Genomic DNA, 20849 nt, shown 5'->3' on the forward strand with positions numbered 1-20849 from the left:
AATGTAAATGGATTCATTGTGTATTACAGACTAAAAGTCAGAATATCTAAGCTTCTGCTGCTTACATTTTGTCAATTATTTATGTCGCTCACAAGGTACCCAATTTGTGAGTACATTAGATCTTTGGAGCATCCCTTTTTAAGAAAATACACTGTTGAGTCCCGTCCCTGAGTAAGCTTTGCCTCAGGCTTAAATAATCCATTTCAGAATGAGTACAGATGACACTGTGAATTGAAGGTTTTGAAAATTATTTTAGAGCCATCTGGTGCTGTTACCTTCCCACCCAACAGATGAAGTGGGCCAATTTTCAAGTTCTCTTTTACTCTAGACATAGTGTTAGCTTGGCTCATTAATCAGCAACGATAGGACGTTTCACAAAATATCAATTAATCAATTCCTACTTCAGACTATTGTGTTCCCCTTAAAAAATCAGTCACCCCCTACATAGTGCCTTCAATATGTGACTAGTCATAAGGAAGGACATATGGACTGTGACTGGTTGGTCAGGTGACAGATTGAATATGTGCCCAGAGGGAGCTCTGCCATCTGACTCTCATGAATCTTAATGTTTTTCCTATAGGAACAAAGCCCACTGCGGGCACAAACTAGGAAACAGTGACAGACAAACATTCATTACTATTTCATTTAAGTCTTATTTTTTGAAAATGTTCTCTCTTTCTTCAAGGGCAACCTGCCAAAATACTCCCATAATGCTCTGGTGGTCCAGGCGATGAAGACCAACCTGACGGACCCTGACATGCACGTGCTGTTCTTTGACGTGGAGGCGGTAATCATCCAGCTGCTGACAGAGGAAGCCCAGAGACCCAACCCCACGCTGGTGTCTCCAGAGACGCTACAGAAGAGCCAGGCTGGGGCCGACAAGGGGGGGTCCTTCCTGGCCAACAAGATCTTCAAACAAGTCAGTAAACAGCATTTTTTCTAGGAAGATTATAAAACTTAGACTGTGTTATATTATGTCTGTTTGTATGTATATTTTCAAGATTTTTTGCTTGTTTTTTGTCTCCTATATTTATCCTATTTTTTTTATTTTTTATATCTTATGTTACCAGGTGAAGGAGACAATGAAGGAGACCATCAAGGAGCACCTACTAGATGAGGATGAAGAGGAGGAGGAGGAGATGAGGAGGCGAGAGGAGAAGTCCAAGTCTCTGAGTTTGCTAGAGTACAATCTGACCATGGACACGGCTAAACTCTTCATGTCCTGCCTGCACGCCTGGGGTCTCAACGAACAGCTGGACGGCATCTGTTTAGAGCGACTGGGCATGCTCAGACCACACTGCCCCATCTCCTTCGGCCTTATCTCCAGAGGAGGTCACATGTCCCTCATGCTGCCCACCTTCAAGGTACTGTCTGTCTGCTGCCACCTGTGTCCCATGAGCATTCTGAGCAGGATTCATCATATACACCTGTAAAGATTTTAGATTATTTGATATTCATTACGCATCAGTCATGTTGTAGTTCCTAAGCTGCACACACACACACACACACACACACACACACACACACACACACACACACACACACACACACACACACACAGCTGCTTCCTCTCTATGATCACAGAGCACCTGCAGACAATGCAGAGGGTGTCAGGTCTGTCTGTAGAAAAAGTGAAAAGGTTTACTTTATAAAGATCGCTCCATTGGTCACTCATGTTGACCGTCTACGTCACAGGTCCCTGGTTCATATGTCTACCTCTGTTTCCCAGGAGTCCTTGCTGCGGCAGTTGTCCCTGGCGACAGGTCTGAAGCTGACTCTGACGGACATCGTGGGGAAGGGGACGTATGGCGTCTCGAGGGCTGTTACCACACAACACCTGCTGTCTGTAATCTCACTGGCCAACACTCTGATGGGCATGACCAACGCCACCTTTGTCGGAGAGCACATGAAGAAAGCACCAGCCAGGTACTGTTTAAGCATGCACACACGCGCACACACACACACACACACACACACACACACACACACACACACACACGCCTTTCAATCTATTTTTAGATTGAACTTCAACGGGATGTGTATGTATATATTGTAGTGCAATAACATATAAGAAGTGTTAGTCAAGCTTGTTAAAGGGATATTCCGGTGTAAGTTTAATCCATGGTCTAACACACCGTGAAACTGTGTTAGACTCCCTCTCGAGAGATCAAGTTAGCAGACCGCTAATTTACGGAGTTTTATCAACCTCAGAAACGACCGTACGACAACAATACACTGCAGTAAATGGATCCAAATATAAACCGCCACCAAAAAGCCACAAATAATGCTCAGAACAGCACCAAACTTCAGCAACAGTACAAATAGGGTCTCAGCACATAGTCCGGGGCATTAAAACTCCGCTAGCTTAACTGGATTTCTACTGAAAAGCTGACTTAATTTACCACTCTTCTGCAGCAGCTTCCTGTTGACGGGAAGTCCCGACGAGTCGATTACCGAGTGCAGTAGAGTTCTGCGGCTCATGGATGAAAATGTATGATTATGACTCCATGGAAAAGCAATCAAAGTTCATATGTGTCTTACCTGCCAGTTTCTAACAGTTATTATTGAGAGCGGACAGGGAAAAGAACGGAATTGAGCATTTCTAACCGCACTCGGTAATCGTCGTGCTGGGACTTCCCCGACCCGGAAGCCGATGGAGGAGAGTTGAAATCTGTTTTTAGCTTCACAATAGAAATCCAGCTAAGCTAGCGGGGGTTAGATGCTCCAGACTATGTGCTGAGACCCTATTTGTACTGTTGCTGAAGTTTGGTGCTGTTCTGAGCATTATTTGTGGCTTTTTGGTGGGGTTTTATATTTGGATCCATTTACTGCAGTGTATTGTTGTCGTGCGGTCGTTTCTGAGGTTGATAAAACTCCGTAAATTAGCGGTCTGCTAACTTGATCTCTCGAGAGGGAGTCTAACACAGTTTCACAGTGATTTAGACCATGGATTAAACTTACACCGGAATATCCCTTTAAGGAGCTCTTCTGCCCCCAAGTTGCTCTGCTTTTAATTAAATTAACTTTTCTGATGTAATTGATCGTATAGCAGCTACAGTAACCTCTTGAGTAGCCACCATCTCGCTTCTTTCGCTGGTCATCACACCACAAGTATGCTGTGTTTGAGGCCCCAAAGACATTGCAAGCTCACATTGTCACAGGATATTGCTAAAGAGAAGCTGTATGTGAGAATACAAAGGTCATTGTCCAGAAACTCACAGCAACAGGGCAGCATGTTGATGAAACGACTTAGGAAATCAGTCCACAGTGCTTCAGAATGTTTGGAGCACTGCTCACAAAAACAGAGCCATGCATTTGATTTAAGCATAGGCTCTGATCATAGATCATCCAGACAGTGTAACTTTAAGGAACGTTTAGTTTAAATATTAGTGAATGCTTTAGCCAAAGCATCAAGATATCAAGATATCAAAACTAGAGTTAAACCCAAGCTAAAGATATCTGGATTTTCGAGGCAGAAAAACACGCCCCCCCCCATCCATCATTAGTGATTCTAGCTGAAAAACAAAATAACAACCCAAACAAGTGAGACCAGTCACTGAATTTAAAGCACAAAAATAAAGACACTGTTCACATACACAATGATACCAGCAGTAAAACTACTGTCAAGTCTGTGTGTCTGTGTGTGTCTATGTGTGTGTATGTGTGTGTGTGTGTGGCGCTGATTGTTTAGTCTGTCTGAGACCTCATTGTGTTGTGAAAGATTTAACACAGAGGTCGAGGTCCTGCTGCTGTAACACCAACACAACATTTCATCATTTCGTCAGCCCGGCTCAGGATAACCCTGCAGGGAGGGCAAGCGAGGAGGAGTCATAGTGGAAAATGCTATGACTTGAAACTGGAGAGGGGCAGGGGGGGGAATGTGTAAGGGAGAAATGTGGTGAAATGTTTTTTTTTTTGTTTTTATCAGCCTTCTATGATTTGTGACCTGTTTTCAGTCTTTGTGTTTAATCATATTTATTAAATAAAACTGGCTCAACATGTTAGCTCTGACCCCCAGATTTACCTCTCTGTCCATGTTACACCGAGCAGGGGCTGGTCGTCCTCCGCTTGTGTCAACTGACCCCCCATGTCATACACTACATAGCCACAAGGCCACGCATCCTACAGTTGCTGCTACCCCTTTCTTCTGTTGCATTTTTAAAGATATATTGGGAGGAAAGGTTCTAGCTGAGTTTGAGGGACTTTCAAGTTAAGTTTTTAATGCCAAATCTTGTCAGAACCAGTCTCAAGTTGAATCTTAAAATCCTTGAGTGCAAATCCAATTTACATTTTCAGTCAATCGAGAAAGTCCAAATCAAGTTTCAAGTCCTGTTAAAGCCAGTCTCAAGTCAAGACTGAAGATGCTGTTCTCAAATACTTGGGTCAAGTCTTAGGGTAATGTCCAGTCTTGCATCCTTAAAGCCAGTTCCAGGTCAAGTCTGAAAATCTCAAAGCTAGTTTAAAAACAATGTAGTCGGGGCGCCGTTTAGCTCAGTGGGTGGAGCGTCCCATGTACAGAGGCTTTGTCCTCGCTGCAGCGGACGCGGGCTCGACTCCCAGCCCGGGTCCCTTTTGCTGCGTGTCACTCCCCCCCTCTCTCTCTCATCCTGTTTCCTGTCCAAGTCTTCAGCTGTCCTATCAATAAAGCCAAAAGGCCCAAAAAATACTTGAAAAATAATAATGATAAAAAGAAATGTAGTCAAAGTCAAGTGAGTCAGTTGATGGCAAGTCTATTCGAAGTCTCAGGTCACAGAGGGAAGTCCCAAGTAAAATATCAAGGCTTTTCAAAGAGAGCCCCAAGTCAAATCTGATGTCCTTGAAGGCAATTCCACATAAAGGCTCGAGTTTAACAACAATTCCAAATCAAGTCTAAAGTCAATCTAGACCAGTTCAAATCAAGTCTCAAGTCTTGCCAAAGTTAGTCTCAAGTCCTTGAGCCCGAGTCTAACCCTTAACTTTCCATAAACAAATTAAGGGTTTTTCAGGTCTATAGCCAACATTTTACTGCCTTAATTTCTCAGGACACTTCTCAGGACAGTAATAAATACCAGGCAACCTAATTGAGACTCCTTTCAATAATGGTCACAACCATATTTCCTGTGTTTAAAGCAGGCCATCAATAAAACTATGGCTGTGTCCACCTATTGTGGAATCTCTCCTCTTGTGCTGCTGTCATTGATTTGACCATTCAGAAATACCGAAAAACCTGTGTTGCATCTTAGGCCCCGTCCAGACGACAACGCTCTTTTGGGAAAACGCACATGCTTGTGTTCGTGCCGCAGAAGATATTGAGCCTTTCTTGCAACTTACTCGCCTTGTAGTTGAGTGTGAGTCGCAGCAGCAGTGCGACCTCATTAACGGTCCACACAAACGATTCTGGTTTCCCTGCACTAGCCATTTTCATCTTCTTCTTGTTGTGTTCGGTTTCTCCGTCTACTGTCTGTTTGTTTACAGCGCGCAAGCTGAATGCGCAAGCTCCGTGTCTTCTTTTCCGTTTTTGGTCAATGTCAAGCGCCACCTATAGGCCTGGAATATGAACTACAGCGTTTTCGGTCGTTTTCAGTGGATCCGTGTGGACGCAAATATTCTTGAAACGATGCCGAGGAAGACAGAGGAAAGAAAGATCGTTTTCGCCCGTCTGGACGGCCCCTTAATCAAAACTGGCCAGAGATGGACGGAGGTGATAAACAGGAAATGGCAGCAAGAATATCAAAAACAAAGAGCACCACGGTCACCAAGAGCAGCAAGACAGAAAACACAGCAAAGCCTGAAAAACTTTTCAAAGCTATTTATTACTTTCTTACAAAAAAAAAAAACTCCTCCTCCATGGTATGTCCAGATCAGAGGAGCTGATTGCTCAACTACAGGAGGAAGCTGAAGCCTTCTTTTTAAAACTCAAACAAGGATCTTCTCTCGAGCTGCCTCCACTTTGAGACACCAAACCTGTTGCTGTAAATATTTGAACATGTTTGGGTTTTTGGCTTTTTCATGTTCGCTATCTTACATTTATGAAAGCTTCCTCACTGTGTGGTGAAGTTTGAAAAGAAGTGCTCCTGAACTCGTAGTTTTTTTTTTAGTATTTCATCACAACATCCAAGACACTCACCAAGCTCTGGCTGAGGACTTGAGCCTGTCTGTGGAACAAGCTCCTCCCTTCCCTTTTGGGAACTCACCAGGACAATATAAGACATAAAAAACACTAAAATTTCCAATTTACTTTGCTTGTTTCTTGCCCCGCGCTCGTCTACAGGAATAGTTACTTATTGTGCAAATCATATTAAGCTCCTTCTTTGCCAGCACATTATTGTTGTGGAGTATGTCTGTGTAAACCAACTAAAGAAGCGGCAACATAGCTTTCTCTCTCTGTTTCTGTAAGATTTAGCTGTTTTATGGTTTGACAAGGGCCTCACTCTGAACAGAGGTCATGCGCAATGTTTACTTCAGTGAAGATGAAGGGTATGTATGGAGTAGCCTTTTTCCTTCTCCATAGAATTGCATTTATTATTTACAGTAGCAGCACTGTGTGCTTGCAAAGCAGGTGAGGACAGTTTCAGATTGAAGATAAACTGAAGATAGGACACATTTAAAGACTCATAATCTACACAAGCCAATATGGGTTGATTTTTACTTTCCAATAAATGCATACAGTACATCATCCATCTGCCCGACAGTTCCATCTTAATCTGTTAAGTTTGACTTGCCAAATGCCATCCAATTGTGAGGTGCATTTAAACACTGCAGAAATTCGAAGTGAGATTTATTTTCTTTGGTTTGATCTGAATCAACTAATGTGGATGATTTAGATGGATTTAGATTTTATTTAGATAACAGCCCTAAACCCCAGTTCTTGGCCTGTGCACACGTTACACATGCAGATGCAAAAAGCAGCATTCCGATAACAACACGAGCTCCACTGTCAACCCACATACTGAATTTATTTAGCTCGATAAAGTCTGATATCAAATGTAATTCACATCAACACATTGAGTCTGAGGAGTAAAATTAGGTTTGGTGGTCATAACTCAACTACAGTTTCATGTAAGAATGATTTTTTAAAAAGTGTATTAAATCATTTCTGTTCTTATCCTGTTGTTGCAGACTGTGGTTTAACAAGAAGTTAAACAGTTCAAGAAGAAAACACTGTCTGTGGAATTTTCTACTAAAAATACATAACTTTTAAAGATACCTTTACAGACTCCTGAAGCCAGCTTCAGTTGAACTTGAAATATTCTTTCTAGGCGTAAGCCATTTCACCTTCATCTGTATCCATGTTTGAACTCAGACTGTGCAAGCTGAAACCAGCAGTTGGGACTAACGGGAAGTTAATGAATTAAAGTCTTAAATTAATCTAGGTTTGTCAGCAGTTGCTGTAAATATTATTTATTAGAAAGTTAATTCCAGAATGGTATTGGAATTTAGCTTCAGGTTAATGTTCTTTAGACACAAGAGTAGGAGTCATACTATTTACACAAGTTCTTTATAAAAGATGTTTTTTTCTTCATCAGGAGAATGCATGTCAACACATTTTATTTATATGATACTCATACAGTACATTATCTGTACCCAGTACCTGTTTTAGCCAAGCTCAACCCAGATTTATCTGCCTTCTCTTACATCACAGTCATTTTAGGAAAGGGATTACCCTGGGGTCAGAATATACAGGCAAAACTGCTGCCACCAATGCCTCTTTTAAGATAATTCCAGTATGGCATGTGGCTTGAAAATGAGCGAAAATATTCTCTAATTAGTTCTTTGATGAATTGCTGTTAATATGTTTTTATTGGAATTTGTAGACTTTGTACTTATGAGTGAGGCCGTGTGTTTCTTTGTGTACGCCACAGAGACATAAAGGTGTGTGTACAAGTGAGTGAGAGAGAGAGGTTGTCAACGTGTTTTTTGTGTGTTACAGTGAATGGCAGTGAGAGCAGGTGTGTGAGTCGGGTGGGGATGTGGGGGGCATGCAGGTGCACATATTCTTGTGCTCTGTTGTATGGAATAGTTCTCACTGGATGTTCTCTGTAGCTCTGTATAAAATGATTTTATGTGTGTGTTGGCACTTTCTAATAATAATTATTTATACAGAAAAGCTAGAGATATCACAACTATTCCAACTTTATTGAAAAAAATCCAATTATTTCTTGCGTTCGTTCCTAGGCTAATTACATTTTTAGGATGCACCCATATTGTGTCCTAGGAACAATATTTGTGTCTTTGGTTCGGTGGATTCCAGCTTTGTTCACATTTTAAACGGTGGTTGTTTGTAATATTCTGACCATTGAACCGTTTAACAACGAGGTAAACATGCACAGAAAGAATCTACTTTTTTCAAATTAAGCTGAACATCAGATAACGTGTTTACGTGGTTATAAAGTGCCAATATTTTCCTATTGAACAGATATCAAAGGTTTACTAAACTCCTCTTGATGTGATTAAAAATTCATTCGGATCAGCTGGGATCACATCAGACTTTGACTGAGATGGTTACATTAAGCATTTTTATACTGATGGGCTGGTATTCTGATTACTAGTGGAAGTTTAAGGTTCAAGTAAACATAGCTCTAGCCATAAACGATTACCCTCTTGTCTACTTCTCCTTTAAGACATGACTTTGTTGTTGGAATTTGTGTCGTTGAAATTAATATTATCCTGAATTAACCATCCGACCCATAAACATAGCACCACTCCACTGCTCTCAGTTCTTTTTTAACACAAATGCTGTTCTCATTCACTAAAAGTGTTATATGACTGATGTTAAATCAATTCAAATATATTTCAAATCAAAAGACTACAAGAAAAGGGGCATATAAATCCCACAAATAGAGTAATATTAAGCACTTAAAATGGATAAAAAAAAATGAAGAATCCCAAGAACGATCAAAGTTATTAATTGACTACTAACACTTCCTAACCCCGACCCTCTTGTCGCTTCTCTAAACTTCAATGCAGTAGACTTTTAGGCCCTTTTTAACTGCAAATGCTAGAGATGTGTGGCAGTGATTTGTAGCCTGGCAACTGTTATTGATCACTCCATTGATTGTTGTATTGGATGTGTTTGTGTGTCTCTGAGAGTTAGACGCCTCCAGTCTGTTCAGACTCAGGATTGTGTCCTCCACCCAAAATTCAATAGGCTGGAGCCTGAGAACAAACACACACGCACGCACGCACACACGCACACACGCACACACACACGCACACACGCACACACACGCACACACGTTTGTGTAAAATTCAAGCTGTTGATTTCAGGAAACCAAACTAAAAAAGCCTGGTTTTAGGTATGTGTGTGTTTCTGTGACTGACTTTTTTTTTTTATTATTATGGTGTGTCTGTGTATGTTTGTTGGCCCTCCTCTCTCCTCCTTGCTCCTTTTTAATATTTCATACCTCCTCTTTGTGATCCTCCTCCAGGCCTCCCAGACCAGGAGGAACCCCGGAGACTCCTCGCAGGACGCCGGCTGGCCCCCCTCAGCCTTCCAACCCGGCGCTACAGGCCCAGATCAAACAAGGTAACTACAAAAGGAGGGGGCACTGGCTTCACACACCCCCAGGGCCCTGCGGGGATGGTGGGAGGGAGGAGAGGCGGGGGTTTGATAATGCTGCCCACCGGCAATAAAACCCACAGAGAGTTCACGAAAAAAAAAAACCAGAAATATCACAGGAGGAAGCTGCTGCTGTTTCCTCGGTCAGCAGGACTTTAAAGGGATGCTCTGCTGTTTTTGACATTAAGGTGGAGTTGTTGTAACTACAGACCGCGGGATGCACTTACATGGGGTCATGGCGTTCTGTACATTTCTGGGTGGATCTTAATGGAATTCATTGGTGGAGAGGCTGATTCATAGTTGCCACAAATTCAGAGACTCATACTGGAAATATTCGGACTGTCCTTAAAGTAACATATATTTCTACTGATTGACTGATGATTTGAGAGGCTGCTTTCAGTTATTTTAGATATTTCCATGAACGCAGTAATGTTGTGTAACACATATCATGGCACATTCAATCAGCATAACTAAAAACTGTAGTTATAAACGCCCCATTGATGATTTAAAACTCCTGACTCTCCTTTGAGGTTTATCAGCTGTTCATGGTGCACAAATACACACGTTAATGTGGAGATACACACACCGTTTCTGCTGCTGGAGGATCGATGCGATGCGTATCATTCATATTTTCCTCATTAAGGACATATTTCTCCCCTCTCATCCCACCTGTTATTGATCAGGATGATCATTTTTAATGAGTATTGCGCCCACACAGAGGGTGTACCTCCTCCTCATTTAAAAATTCCACCCAAATCACACCCTTGACCAATTGAGAGTCTACATACCACCTCTTTGCGCTGCACTTTGTGACTTTAAGATTATCCGCGGTTTAACTAGCAAAAAGGATTAGGATACGCCCTGAACACGCTAGTGTGCTGCACTTTAGATACAGCGCCGTAGATTGTCTAAATAGGGCCCTGGGTGTCTATTCCTTCAGATGTTTTGGCTCTGCACTCAACTCTTCCCTCTAGAGCTGGTCAGCTCTGAGCAGCTGAGCAGTGACTATGCCGGCCCTCACCATCAAACACTTGGGAAATGTCTTTGTTTTGTTTTGATAGAGAGACTAGCAGCAGAAATTACATATTGTGCATCAAACCGTGGAAACAATCTTTCTCTAACCAAGTAATAACCAAACATTAATCATGGCCGTGGCAGAAAACAGTCAGATGTGTGACATTTCAGGTGACAAGGTGGTCCTGATGAAAGGGCCTCCAGAATAGAAATCATTCATATTGGAAGGCAGTGGTAAATTACTTGATTTTATTTCCCCCAATCATCAGTACAGTCAGACATTCCTAAAACCAAGGCAACAGATTCTGTTGCAACCACCCAATTATTTAATTATTGCCCCAGTCTTAAGGAGGTGCACATCCTGCTCTATAGGTGGCATAAGCCTTTAAACCCACAACCATAAATTAAGCTTTGACTGAGACAACAAGAGAGAGACGGATGAATCAGACATCTGTAAAAACGGAAACAGAGATACAAGTGATGCACATAAAGAAACAGGAGAATTTAACTCAATAAAGCGGGAAAAAAGGAAATGTTGAGTCTTTCTTCGCAGAGAAAACCTGCTATGGTTCACTGTAGGGGATGTTTTAACCAGCCGTCACCATCTGCCTACCACACACACACACACACACACACACACCAGGTTACCTACCACAAGCTCAATACCTCCAACACACCAAAAATCAGGTCTATGTGAATATAGACACTGCACACACACACACACACACACACACACACACACACACACACACACACACACACACATATGCCATGGGTGGCACCCTCGGGTGTTGGGGGATAGGTGGGGTTTTAGTGCTATTGTCACGCCTTAATGGAGGCCAAGCGTGACAAGCGTGTGGACTTATTCACGCCACACGCCTATTCCCCACCATTCAGGGGGAACGGTCGGCCGTGACCTCTGCTCAGCCTGCTACTCCAGCCTGGTGTGTGTGTGTGTTTGTGTGTGCGTGTGCGTGTCAGAGGCTTTGTGAAGGGGAGCCCTCTTAACCCTGCTCACCGTCTCTTTTCACATGGAAATAAATGAGGAGGCCCCTCTGATATACTGCAGCATTTACAGTGAGATGAACAGAGGGAAAGGTGTCTGAATACAATTTAACTGCCTAAAAACATCTTACAGTTACTCATTTACGATTATGTCCGCACTAATGCAGAGAAGTTATCAGGAAACATCTTTATTTCTCTCATCCTCGGCCCTCTTAATAAAAGCGGTTACTTCCTCAAATGGATGGGAACAAAGGATGATTCCATGGTTCGAATTTCTGTATCTTCTTCTATCATGTATCTCATACATATTTGCATTCAGATTTGGCACAGAAAGGATGGACAAAACAATGAAGATAACCAACTCAAGTTTCAATAGAACAAAATGATCCTTTAATAGTCTAAGGATGGCAAGACAAAAAATACAACTTTACGATCAGGCTGATGTATTTAAAAAAAAAAAAAGATTACTTAATAACAGTTTTTTTCTTTTCCCAAATGCTAGTTATTCCTATGTCCCATCTTCTCAGTTGTAGAGAATCACCATATTTCTGTGCCTTATGCAATATTAAAATGGATATCTGTGGTTTTGAACTGTAAGTTGAAAAACTAACAATAAGAAAGATTGTCAACTTTAAAATGTCTCTTTCAGGTTTTCCTCTCCTTTTTGCATTCTACTAGCCAGTTAATTGAGAAAGCAACCAGCAGGTTTATCGATAATGAAGATCATCTTTAGTTGCACCTCTCAACATTCACTCTTTGAGTAAGATGAATTCTTACTTGAAATGTAGCAATGACTAATAGAAAAGCATACATTTCTTTACAATTGAACAAGCTATGCATATTTCAATTATTTGTTTCAGGTGCACTATTGTCTCTTTTCTAGAATAAAAAGCCTAAAGCTATGCAGGATGTAGTGGTATCCACTACTGAGATTGAAGATTGCAAACTAAACACCCCTCCGCCATTCTAAGAGAGAACCTACAATGGCTGCTAAAAATGCAAAGAAAAACATGATAGGCCTTCTCTATAGTGATACAATTTATCATTACACAATAATTCTTACTTTCTATTGATTTTGAACTAATAAAAACGTAATCATTTGCCATTATGTCCCCCTAAATCCTATACACTATACGTTAACTGCATGTAGGTGGCCTTGGACTGTCTTAGGCATTTTTTAGTATACAAATTATTGTTAAACCTTTCTAAGTTTATCATGGTTCATCAATATTTCATTGCAATAGATAAAGAAGAACTAAATATAATCTTGTAATCTTGTCTCAATCTCAAGTTAGAAATATGTATTAAAGTATCATCTGCATATATGCTTGTTTTTATGATATTGGTACCAACATCCTTGCCTGTTATGAAGTGTTCTATCCTCCAAGGCCTCAGCCATTCATCCAGGACCTAAAGTAGATGATTCCTTATAGCAGAGACAAAAAATATACTTCTTCACACAGCAGTTTAATTTGAACATTTTGATTTTTTCTGCACCAAAGCAGCAAACTGCTGTCGACTGCACTTACCCATCTTCTCTGTCTATCTTTCTAATTTCGGTCTCAACTACTTTCTGTTTCTCTCCCTTTCTATCTCTGTCCGTCTCTTCATCTTCACACTGATTTCACTGCATGGCTTCAGCCTGCCGCCTGTTGTCTATAGAAAACCTGCTCCACAAACATGCTCTCCCCTCAGTGTTTTTTTCAGTGTACTGTCATTCAATCTGTCCTTTGTATTAATGCACCTGTTCACTCTGTTGTGTTTGTGCTACATGTTTTCTGTGTGGTATATGTACTATTTTGAAAGTTTTAAAATGTGTACCTGTTTCATTTATCTGCTAAACTGGTTATGTGTGAACAGTGAGAGTATTGCTGTGTATAAAAGGGGTGGGTCAAACAATCGATTCACATAAGAATCTCGATTTCTATCTCCTACGATTCAGAATCGATTTATAAATGTCAAAAATCAATCTAAAACAACATCTTAATGTTAATAACATGATTGTTGCAAAAGGAAATCGCGGAACACAACTGCGTGCCCATGCCAGGGTTATCTTGAAGTTAATTTTTTTTTAAATAATTACCTTTTTAGAAGGTGAACATTAAGCAGGCCATTTTTGTGATTACTTTTTTATGCCGTCAGACGAGACATTATGTTACATTAGTGGATGGGCTTGTTTGCTACTGTTTCAAGTCCTTCTGACAATGGCAACAAGCCATAAACAAGCTGATAAACACACACTGCCGCATTCAACACATATCATTCAAACAGTACCTCTGGTCAGTCTTTTTTACCTCAAACACCCTGCTTCTTCTCAGCATTTTGTACAGCGATGGCCGGCCCAGACCCAACAGTGCCGTTATTCACATACAGGCATGACTGTTAGATGCTTTCAAATTGATTGAGTTGTTAATTAATTCAGTTAACTTTTTTTAAAATAAAAAAGCAGCAGATTATTTCTTTTTATTTCCAGTTGTGTCTCATATTATATTGCAGCAGAATAAGGACACTAGCGAATGGTTTAGCATACAGAGAAGCGCTTTGAATTGAAAATCGATCCTGAATCGAACTGGACACCCACAAACCGAAATCTGAATCAAATTGATTCTTTAGATTGCTGAAGATTCACACCCCTAGTTTATAACTATATTGAAATGTTAATGTCATCAATATTTGTACATTATGTTAAGAACATGATTTATTTTTGTGAGAAAAGCTGGGCTTTCTACCAATGCCAAATAGCCTTAATGGCATTTTGAAAATGTAAGTGTTCAAATATGAAATGACTTGATCATTTGTTCTCCACAGTGTAAAGGTTTCAGTTCTCTGGCCCTTGCACAAAGGACCATTACACCTGTATTAATTATACAGTTTGAATCAGCACATTATATGTTTACCTTCAGGAAGATGATTTATATGGATTTATGTTCTGGATGAAATTGATCCCAATGAATATGGTTTGATGAAATGCTAGTGCCACAGTCTGAAATCTTTGTGTTCTGTTTCTTGACCTTTTGTCAGCTTGTGTTTGTATGGGTGTTATTGGTCCAAACTAACAGCATATTTTTCACTTCTTTACCAAGTGCTTGCTGGGATATTAAGCGTCATCTTGATTTAATATTTACATTTATATGCCTTTTATGAACACTTCTCTCCACAGAGGAAGTCTTTCTCTCTGCTGTGGGTTTATTCCCCTTTCATGTCTTTTTCCTTAAAAAAGAAAATGCTTTTTTGGTTTATGGCTTTTGTGTTTATAAGTTTATCTCTTACTTGCTCATGTCATGGTAGTCATTTGCTTAATTATTTTTTGTAGCTTACTTGTTGTTTTTTATTTTCTATTTTGGTATCAGCTTTTTTAAAAAAAAGTAGTTGCAGCTATATTTGATGTACTGGGGAAAAAAACTGTCCAGAAGATGTATGCCAAGATGAAGACTGAAACATTTCGAAGATGACAAATTTAAAATTTCATAATTTTGCGCAAAAGAGTATGTCAGACTGGGAGAAAGTGCACATTATTTGTTTATTAACTAGGTTGGTCTGTGTTAGCCTATCAGAGTCTCAGAATCTGAATCCTTGAATGTATTAATTTATGTATAATTTACACAAGTCCTAATAGCTATGTCACGTTAGACTTGGATGAAATGGATTGACAAACATCCATTTGCTTGAATCCTTCGAATAGGACTTTCTGCAGCTTATCTACCCACCTAGTCCTACAGCCCACTGTCCATGGGATTTATGTCTATTGGACAATTTAGCAACTCTCCAGATATGTCCAGTGCCAACATTCAGTGCTAAGGCAATGTGTTGTTTATGCATAAGGGTGTAAAATAAGGATGTGTAAGTTTTTGTAGCTTGCCAAACTAATAACTTGAATGTAACCACAACTTTTCGCAATCTTATCAATATCCAAATAATAGTTTATTTACCACAACCACTATTTTTCCTTGACTTTAACCATTCCATATATTTCATATGATATTTTAATGTAGTCTTGGGTTTTGCAGAGTTGTCCTTGTTTTGGTTTGGTCCAGAGCTTATTTAGCCATATTTTTAAGTATCTTTTTCCAAAGATAGTTTAATAAGGAACCCGTGTTTTGCCTGCTTATTTTCAGCCAGGCCTGATTGTGTTTGACCAGTTATGTAAAGCCATTTTTTGTAATTATTTTATTTTATCTTTATTTTTCTCTCTACATGTAATGGCTTCACATTTTCTTTTCATATTGTTTTCTGTTCTTGTTTATTGATAATACATTTTCTTATCCCCTGCTTCCTGACTGCTTGTTTCTTCTCTTTATTTGCTGTTATGTGTGTGTGTTTGTGTGTATGTGTATATATATATACTTATCCCTCTAACCTGTTCTTTCCTTCTTGATATTTCTCTCCTTCTCTCCCTTTACAAGCTGCTGTAGCTGCCGCAGCCAACACCAGTTCTGTAACTTCTGCTACTGCTGGGGCTACGGGGGTGCCTGGGGGCCATCCTCAGGGGGCCCCTGGCTCCCACAGCCCCGGCCCTGCTTCTTATAACATCCTCTCAGTCAATGAAGGTACAGACTGAACTGACGGGTACCTCCTAGGGAAATTCTTGCAGTCATACTCTTTTTCAGTCACCTATCTGTCTTTGGAGATCTTCTGCTTCCTAGATCTTCTTTCCTATCTTCCTTTCTTCTGTCTTACCTTTAGTTCCCTCTCTCCATCCCATCTGTATAGTTATATTTTTATTTCCCCCCCTCTCCATTCCTTTTTCTGTTTGTTCTCTTGTCTTCTCTCTTGCTCTTGATGCCACCACAGTTCTTTCCCTTCCCTATCTTCACTCCATCAGTTATTTATCTCCCTACCTTTTTTTCTGTTCCTATCCTTCTTGGGTCTCATCACCTCATTTCTCTTTCCTTGCATTTGTCTTGTTTTTTCCTGCAGCCAGTGTTAGATTTTCATCTCAGGTGTCTAGCTCCAGTTTATTGCCATGTCTTTGTCCTTGTTTCGGTCCACAGCGCTGTCTGTCTTTTTATCTGTCTGTCCGTCATAGCCGAGTTCAGAACACTTTCAAACCAGTCAGTAGAAGAAATTGAAAGTTTTCAGTGTCTAAATTTGAATGCTGAAAAATACCTGGCACAGGAACTGTGATCTGACTTGGTCACGAGAAATAAATGACTCCTACAATATTTTGCAACAGGTGGTAGTCCCTGATATATTTCTAAAATATGGAAATATTTAAAGAATGGGACACAATATATTACAAAATCAGTTGTCAAGTAAAAGGTCAAGTAAAATGTTTACCTTTTGCTCTCAAGATATTCATCACAATTTTCCTCGGCCTTGCTATTCTCAATTTTGTGGAAAGGTGCATATTTGTAGTTAATCAGCTACAATTTTTATGACTTCTGACCACAATAATATGTCAGGAGTCATTTTCACTTCAAGTCCAAGTTAATGAAACTTGTAGGAACCCAGGACAAGTTCACCAGTGCAGCAAAACTGAAAGACAAAAAGAGGGGTGTCATCAGCAAAGAAGAATATTTGATGCGTTTGAGAGTGTATTGACCTCAGTCCTTATGCCCTGGTCTTTGTCTTTTTTCAATTGTGGCTGTATTGTGCAGACCTACCCTGTTATTTCTGTTTCTAAATCTGTCCGTCTGAATGAGTCCATGCGTCCTGCAGTTTCACTGTTGCTGTGCTCGCTGTTTGCATGCTCGCTATTTCCACCTGATGAAATGAGGAATGTGTCATAGGGGGAAAAACGTCAAGCTAACAAAACAACTTAAATGGGCTGAATTAAGAATATATAAATAATCATAAAAAAGTAAAAAATTTTGCTCAGCAATGACCAGAATTTCCCCTTGTTTTACATTTTTCCACCCCTCTTTTTTTCACTTACAGCACATCAATCTAACATTGTACATAAAACTTTTTAAGAGGGATACATAAAGAGACTGAAATGTAATTATTGTAACTTAAAGTTGGGGTCTGTCTGGTGTACCTCAGAACCAGCACTGGATTTAATTTTAGAATGGCTTTTATATTGTCTTTTAAACATTTTTTTAACAGGATGTTGACTTTTATCACGGTGGCTTCTTTCCCCATCCACCCATGCAATTAATGTGCTTTTAAATAAAATAAAGTGTGCCACATTTGTGGTGTCTGTTGGGAAAATAATGTATATTTCAATGTGGATAACCTTTAGTTCCAATTCCAAGAGACTAAAACACAGTTTGTCAGATATCTTAGTTTTCAACTGAGATACAGCAAGCATGCAGACACAGGCTCATTCCTTTCAAGTAGAAGTAGGAACGTTTAGAACTGAGATTCCTCTAGTTGAATAGCAACTGTAGAAAATGTGTCAAGGTTTTGTGTTACGTTCATTCTTAAAACACTGCCCTGCAGAAACATTATTATTGTTGTCAGTAGTATATGCTATCAAGAATAATTTTGAGCTGTAGAAGTAGTAGCAGCAAGAATAGCAACAACAGTGATAGTTGATAAAGTAGTTTCTAATAGCTTTTAAGCTCATGTTTACTTTTTATGACTTTTTTGTAATTGAATCTACAAAAAGTGTCTTGGAGTGTGCTGGAACTAAAGCAGTCGGATAAATGTAGTTCAGCCTAAAGTCCATTTCCCTCTGAAATTTAGTTGAATAGAAATAAGAATAACATGAAATGGAAATACTCAAGTACGACAAATTTGTACCTAAAATAAGTACTTATGATACATGAACTTAGTGACTTTCCACAACTGCTTTTAACCTTGTTTTAGTTGTGTTATCCTGTTTGAGTGTTGTTTTATCCATTGCTTAATTGAAGTTGTAGCAATAGTAGTACTAGCAGCAGGAACAATTGTTTTGAGCAGAAACAGTAGTGTTTTTTTAATTAAAAGTATGTACCACATTGGTCATTGTCGACCATACTCTGTGCAATAGTAACCAAAAGCGTAATTTTGAAATGACACTAATCCTTCAAGTTGCATTTGGAAAGCATGTTTCACTAATCGTAAAACCCAGAAAAGTCACACCCTAAAGTTTATGGTATAGTGAGGAAAAGCTGACGGCATTCCTTTTCTTTCCTAGCTTGAGTTGGCATCAGTATTTCAGGTGAAAATTGAGCAATCTGAAGAGAGAAGAGGGGTCAACTTTTGTTAGACATTGATAGTGGTGGTGGAAGGTTAAATTTGAATTTAGGAACTTACTGACGAAATGTTTTTAAATTTTGTCATATTTGAGGTTTCTGCAAGACAGTGTTGGAAATTTTGTACCTAGAGGTTGATCCAATACTGACACAATTGGGTTATTATGCTGTAAGACAAATGTCAAATATTTGATATTTAATATTGTTCTTTTGTGATCTTAATCACAATAAAGATTTCGAGCTCAGCTTAGATACAGTTTGTTTGTTATACCCCTAATGGTTTGAGTTTTCCCTGTACATTTGGATGGCGGAGGTAAGTTGATGCCCATGGCAAAGAAATTTGTATGGAATTTCTTTCCTGCTCAAAAACAATTCAGTGTCCTTTCAAGTGCATTCCCATACATGCATCTTCTCTGGAAACCATATATTGAACCAATATATGTGAATAAGGTCCTTGGTTTATGTTGAGTATCAGCAAATAAACATTTCAGTCAATTTTTTGTCAAGGACATGTAAGAGCTGGTTTATATTTCTCTTGTGTTTCGTGTTAAATATAAATATAAGCCGTTATTTTGGCTCTGAGTGATGCAGCTGGATTTGAGCCCTATTAAAGCGATACCAAGACATTTTGAATGTTACTTTTCTTCGTTCGTAACTCAGGAAAACAAAACTGAGAAGAAGAGTGATGGACTTATACCACTTTTGTCATTTTTTCTGATAACATGTACATTTTTATTGTCAATTAAAATCTCCCACACATTGTAGTTTTCCTGAATGATATGAAACACACTTAGGTTCATCATGCCAAGGTATCGTTATGAGGCCTCTGTCGATCCACCTGGCAGTGCTGTATATCTGTTGTCTACCTGTTAAATGCCATCAAACATACCCAGGCTCTGGTTAGCAGAACTAACTTTGCTCTAACCAAGACTGCAAATAATAGCCAATTATATTCCCATCTTGTGTTTAACTGTTGTTAGTGTGCGGGGATTGTATAAGGACAAAGTCAAATTGTGTAAAAGGATGTGAGAAACTCTCTGCTGTCATATGGAAACATCAGACAAAAATAGTGATATAAATGCACCTAAAGGAAATATGTTAACATTATGGGATATTGTGTATTTGCTTTGAGTTCAGACTTGATCAATATCAGTGACACTGCTCCATCAGCAATATATCTTCATGAATACTCACCAGAATTCAAATGAAATTGGCTGAAGATATTGTTCATCCCTAGAGGATGAATTCTAGTTATTCTGATATCCCTTGACCTGTCCTTTTGTGCCACAATTAGAACAAAATTTCCATTTGTAAACAAAAAACAAGTACTGGTACGGCCCCCAGAAAAGCTTCATCATCAGAATGATGTTTGTTCTGTTCCCGCACTATGTATTATATCATTTTGTCTGATTTCCACTTCTGAAAAGAAGTGTGTCTATGGTGACAGCTGTGAGCTTTGTGTAGGAGCATGTGAGAAGCTTGGAAACATTCACTTGCCATCCTTTTAGTCTTTTCTGACTGTGTGTGTGTTTTTGTGCGAACGTGTGTGCAGGTTGGAGTCAGCTGGCAGCCATGCACTGTGTGATGCTCCCTGACCTCCTTGGCCTGGACAAGTTCAGACCCCCTCTGTTGGAGATGTTGGCGAGGAGATGGCAGGACCGCTGTCTCGAGGTAACACACACACATTGCATGCACAGCTCCAGTCTAAGGCTTGCAGGCTAAAGCTTGCAGGCCAACCCTGTCTCCTTGAGATTCTATTCACATACTCTGAATTATCATCAGTAAATACATTTAGAAAGAAACATAGTGATGCTGGGAGAACTGTTTTTACCATCCAATGACTTAACTATGTCTGTTAATTTTTGTTGAACTGAAAATGATGGACATTAAATATAGTCATCGTCATAACTTAAACCTTTTTGGTTTTAGGTGCGAGAAGCAGCCCAAGCTCTCCTACTGGCTGAATTAAGAAGGATTGGCCAATCAGGACGTAAGGACACTATAGACTTGTGGGCTCCCTACCTGCCTCAGTATGTGGACACTGTCAGCTCTCGTAAGTACCTCACAGTGCTTTATATCCCAGAGAGGGAATGAAATCTGTGTTTGTGCATAATGTTTTTTAATGTCACACAATAACAGTATTTGTTTTTTTTGCCAACTGTGAGAATATTTAC

At 39.7% G+C, this 20849-nt stretch overlaps 1 protein-coding gene across 3 annotated transcripts in view; it reads left to right on the forward strand.

Annotated features, from left to right (window-relative positions):
• wdr7 (WD repeat domain 7) overlaps positions 1-20849 on the forward strand; it is a 125063-nt gene that overhangs the window by 33010 nt on the left and 71204 nt on the right. For 2 of the 3 annotated variants that reach the window (XM_030435490.1, XM_030435491.1), the window contains exons 16-22: positions 686-919; positions 1071-1364; positions 1730-1926; positions 9408-9505; positions 15961-16104; positions 20228-20346; positions 20605-20728. In XM_030435490.1, the coding sequence (XP_030291350.1) occupies positions 686-919; positions 1071-1364; positions 1730-1926; positions 9408-9505; positions 15961-16104; positions 20228-20346; positions 20605-20728 (1210 nt within the window). The remainder of the gene's footprint in view (positions 1-685; positions 920-1070; positions 1365-1729; positions 1927-9407; positions 9506-15960; positions 16105-20227; positions 20347-20604; positions 20729-20849) is intronic. The other variant, XM_030435492.1, reaches the window with a different exon arrangement.

This window comes from Sparus aurata, chromosome 12 (assembly GCF_900880675.1).
Source record: "Sparus aurata chromosome 12, fSpaAur1.1, whole genome shotgun sequence".
Lineage (NCBI taxonomy): Eukaryota > Metazoa > Chordata > Actinopteri > Spariformes > Sparidae > Sparus > Sparus aurata.